Source organism: Bremia lactucae, linkage group LG12 (assembly GCF_004359215.1).
Source record: "Bremia lactucae strain SF5 linkage group LG12, whole genome shotgun sequence".
Classification (NCBI taxonomy): Eukaryota; Oomycota; class Peronosporomycetes; order Peronosporales; family Peronosporaceae; genus Bremia; species Bremia lactucae.
In genome coordinates, this window is record NC_090621.1 from 4810072 (window position 1) to 4814669 (window position 4598).

Consider the following 4598-nt stretch of genomic DNA (forward strand, 5'->3'; position numbering starts at 1 on the left):
TGCTCCAACTGAGCAACATGTTGCTCAGGAGGACTACCCAGGAGCCTGGCCAGGGCTTGTTCACCAAGTCACTGCGCCATAAGCCTTGCCACCTCCCGATGATGTTTGGAGAGGTGGGGAAAATGAGCCCAATCAATATTGAGGCTCATCCTCACGTACACACGCAGAGATGCGGGTCGTGGGAAGGATTTCAAGTGCTACCAAGTGAAGGCGGGCACGTCGTAATGTGGCCACGCTCTACTCAGTCACACACCCTAGCACAGCGAGGAAGCGGCTAAACCTGCTTCTCTTGCGTGTAGTAAGGTAGTTGTGGTGGGCGCGTTAGCGACCTCACCCAACACACTAAGAATTCTGGTTAAGTGTCGTCACGGGAGCGGTAATCCGTCTCCTCGTGCGCACTTACCAAGTAGGTAGTAATTTTCAGACTGATTTATATTTAATAGAATTAAATACAAATACCTATTTTTACCAAATAAAATGTTATCTCTATAGATAACATTTAATATGAATTGCGAGCGTATCTTTCTAGATACCTCGCGTAACGGATGACGCTGGGCGTCATCCCTCCAAATGTGAATGCACCCATATGCATCACATACACAAGGGTTGGTCACAAATGTGTGCACCACGCCCGAGTGCTGGGTCTAATTACTATTATTTAGTAATTGACCATCCCCTTAAGTACACCAAGTGTACTTAACGGGGACTGTGTAACATTAGGGCAACTTCAGCCCGTTACACACATAATGATCATGTCTGGAGCAACTTTAGTCAAGCGATTTGCAAATTCTCTTGAGGTTGCGGGATGAGTAGGGCGTTGCCCCTATTCCGACCTCGACCCATTTTTGGCGGTCCACCTCGCTGTTGCGATTTCGCAACAACGTCGGACTCGCGACCGTTGCCCTTTTTGGCATTCGGTCCATAATTACGTTCAGTACCTCGCGATACTGGGCGTAGAGCACTACACTCATGAGCGTAGTGTCCTAACTTTTGACAGCAATTGCATTTCTGCAATCGCTTGTTGTTCGAAAAGCGAGGTTTCTCGCTTTCGACATAAGAGAGGTCCATAGGTTCTGGACCTCCCAGTTCGTGTCGTCTTGAGCTTGAGCCTGGCTCAAGCTTAAGTCCTTCCGTTCCATAATTCTCAAGCGTATCCAGTTCCAAGCGGAACAGGTGGTTCTTTACGGGACCATCCGTAAGACCTTTCATGAACACCGTAATCAACGTGTGCTCATGAACTGGATTGTTCGTGATACAACTCGCAAAAAGTCGTATGTGCTGGGCATAAGCGTGAACATCACGCTTGCCTTGCTTGAGTTTCAAAAGCTCTGATCGAGCTCTGAACTCAGCCCTAGGCGGTTAAAACGTCTGTTTGAGCCAGTAGTTAATAGCTTCTAGCGATCCAAAGAGATATGGGTAGCGCAACTTAAGGCCTAGTGCCCAAGTTTTGACACGACCTGCCAAATTTGACTGAGCAAAAATGCGACTTGCATTTGCTCGTCAACGATGTGACGAGCCCTTATGGCATCGTCCAACTCGACAAACCATCTTGAGAGGGAGTTTTCTTCGACTCTCCTATGCTTAGAAATGTCAATATTTAAAAGTTTCGGAACGACGCGTGTGCGTCATCCCATGTACAGGGGTCTGTACCTGTTGTAACCTTAACAGTACTGCCTGTTGAGAGCCTTGCTGATTAAGCAAGGCTACCTTCTCCTTCGCCTCGTCAAGTTCATGTTGTACGAACTTAAGGATGGCTGAATGGAGGGCATCTCTGTCCAAACCGGACAGCATGGCCAAGATGGCATTGTTCCTTACAGCCGAACTCATTCGTTCGACCGCACTCCTTTGTATGTTACTTAGAAAGGAGTAGCTATTACGCGAAATGTGATGCGTGTTCCCATTATCATCAAACATGTCCATGTTAGATGATGGAACTGTGGCCCTCGGATGGACTACAAAGTGCTACCAGGTGTAACGGGGACTACTGACTTGTACTGCTTCAATACAGGTCCACTTCGCACTGCCTCAGTGCGAGTGGTGCCTTTCGTCACTTCACGTACACTACTACGTGCAGAGGAAGATTCTTTTTAAAATACTTGCTTGTAAGAGGGTTAATTAAAAACTGATTTCATATAATTAAGTTCTTCTGCTCTATGTACTTAATACTAACTTAATTATAAACTAATACATAACATGTAATAAAGTCTTATCTGTCTTTCTCTTCGCGCGCGTCCAACGCCGACTGGACCGCGGAGAAAGTAGATTAAATGGTCTATATCTACCAATGGATAAGTTTTTAGAATATTACCATGAAAAGTTATATTCTTCAAAAAGTATCTACCTTTTAGATAATATATTAATTAACAACCTTTAAGTGTTAATTTCACGTCACAATACACCCCGTTTCACTGATGATGATTTTTTTTGCAAATATTGACAAAAGAGCATTGAAATATTTGCGAGCAACTTACGGAGACAACAATATTAATATATTCTTTTGCTCGCCACACTTTATATCTAAAGCTGCCATGCCGTCCTTGCGACGACTCTCGTACGAAGAAGCCAAAACATAAACAATGCGACCGCAATCAGGAATGTGTCAGTCCTCGACCCGTCCTAACAATCAGCTACTAAACAATTTCGTGTTTACAATACCACATCCTCTTTTTTCTCCTCCTCTTCTTCCTCAACAGTGACAGCCGATCGTCTGTTTGTCGTAGCCGATTCTCGCTCCCCATTGCGAGGCGACGGCTGTTCCTCATCCAAATCGTACGAGTGGCTAGATGCTTCCGACGACCGCATCGCCGCTAAAGACCCGGTCGACTCATTGACGCGATCAGTGATCTCAACAATGCGAATATCAAATGGGACGTTTGGCGTTAAAACTGCTCGATTTGCTGGCGAGTTATCGGACAGCTGTGTCTGACGGCACCAAAACTGCACTGCCCTTATCTGCGCTAGCTTGTGATGCAGGTGGTCATCATTGCCGCCGCTCTGCTTAACATCCTCTCGCCACGATGCGAGCCGCAATGAGAGCCGCGATTGCCGCGCCTGGTACATGCGGTAGGCACCGGTAATGCCTATTGTGTCAAGCTGCAGAGGCTGCTCTAGCTCTCGTAGTGTGCGAAGATCCGCTTCATCGTACCGCACTCGCCGCATACAGAGGTCGCTGCAGTCTCTGCACCAGATGATGTCTCGTAGCCGCTCGCGATACGACCCGTATTTCCAAAGCGTGAACAAGAAGATAAAAAGCACCATTACGAGCAGAAGCGCGAAAATGACATACTGCAGTACATTGCGAGTAGCGTCATCGCTGCTGTCGACCATGACGGCTCGTACAACTACTTGCTTGTTTGGTGAGTGTTGAATTTGAGAATGCCTCGTGACATACGAAATAATTGTGTCCTACCGCCCATTTCACGTAAATTCTGTTCCTTCTTAAATGAAAATTGCATCCATAGCGAGCATCAACAAGTAACTTCAATTAGGCTATAAACGGTGGGCTTTGGTTGGGTTCACTGCTTAGAGCAATGAAGTTCAGCAATGTAACTGTGCACATTACGATAGAGTAAGTGAAGTGACTTTGCGTCGTACCAGAAACTATTGAGGATAATTTGATGTGACCGAAAATTAATGATTCAGAGCACTTATAGGCCAGTTAAAGCAATCATTGGGCTCGTTTCGGTTCTGCTTTTTCATTTTCTGATGCAATTTGAGAACAAGTTTATAGAGCGCTGCAAAACTAAATTTGGACACCCGCTTGTGGCTTCAGGTAAAGACTGCTTCAATTGAAAAAAACATATTACTTGGTTCTTATTATAATCGCTACTCGATCATGCGCGTGGGGGCTGCCGTAAATAGCTAATCTTGCATAACCATCAAATTTAGGATATATTTGTCTTGCGAGCCGGGCGAGTCGTTTAGGCCGCAATGAATCAGTATCTGCTTCTCGAATTTGCATGTGGTCTGACAAATCGAACATGCAGACAAGATCTAGCAGATTGACCTTGTTCCGTTTCATGAACTCGAGGAACGTATTTTTAGCATTAAGAGTTACACAATCGAACAAATTAATTGTAGTGTCAAGCAACGCAAATTAAAGTTTTATCAGTAATTGTTAGCTTGCCTGTAACGGGGTGTATCGTTACATGAAATTAACACATGGAGATTGTTAATTAATATATTATCTGAAAGGTAGATAATGTTTGGAGAATATAACTTTACATGGTAATATTCTAAAAGCATATCCATTGGTAGATATATACCATTTAATCTACTTTTTCCGCGGTCCAGTAAGCGCTGGACGCGCGCAAAGAGAAAGACAGATAAGACTTTATTACATGTTTTGTATTAGTTTATAATCAAGTTAGTATTAAGTACATAGAACAGAAGAACTTAATTATATGAATACAATCTTTTAATTAAACCTCTTTAAAGCAAATTTAATAATGAGTCTTCCTCTGCACGTATTAGTGTACGTGAAGTGACGAAAGGCGCCACTTGTAACGGGGTGTATCGTTACATGAAATTAACACTTAAAGGTTGTTAATCAATTTATTATCTAAAAGGTAGATAATATTTGGAGGATATTACTTTAT

The 4598-nt window shown here is 43.8% G+C and overlaps 1 protein-coding gene across 1 annotated transcript; it reads right to left on the bottom strand.

The window, feature by feature from the left end:
• Positions 1 to 2646: 2646 nt before the first annotated feature.
• On the bottom strand, positions 2647 to 3327 carry CCR75_009829 (uncharacterized protein; the record flags this gene model as incomplete). Its single annotated transcript, XM_067967865.1, has 1 exon — positions 2647 to 3327. The coding sequence occupies one exon, from the start codon at positions 3325 to 3327 to the stop codon at positions 2647 to 2649; it is 681 nt and encodes a 226-aa protein (XP_067820681.1).
• Between the last annotated feature and the right edge of the window lie 1271 nt (positions 3328 to 4598).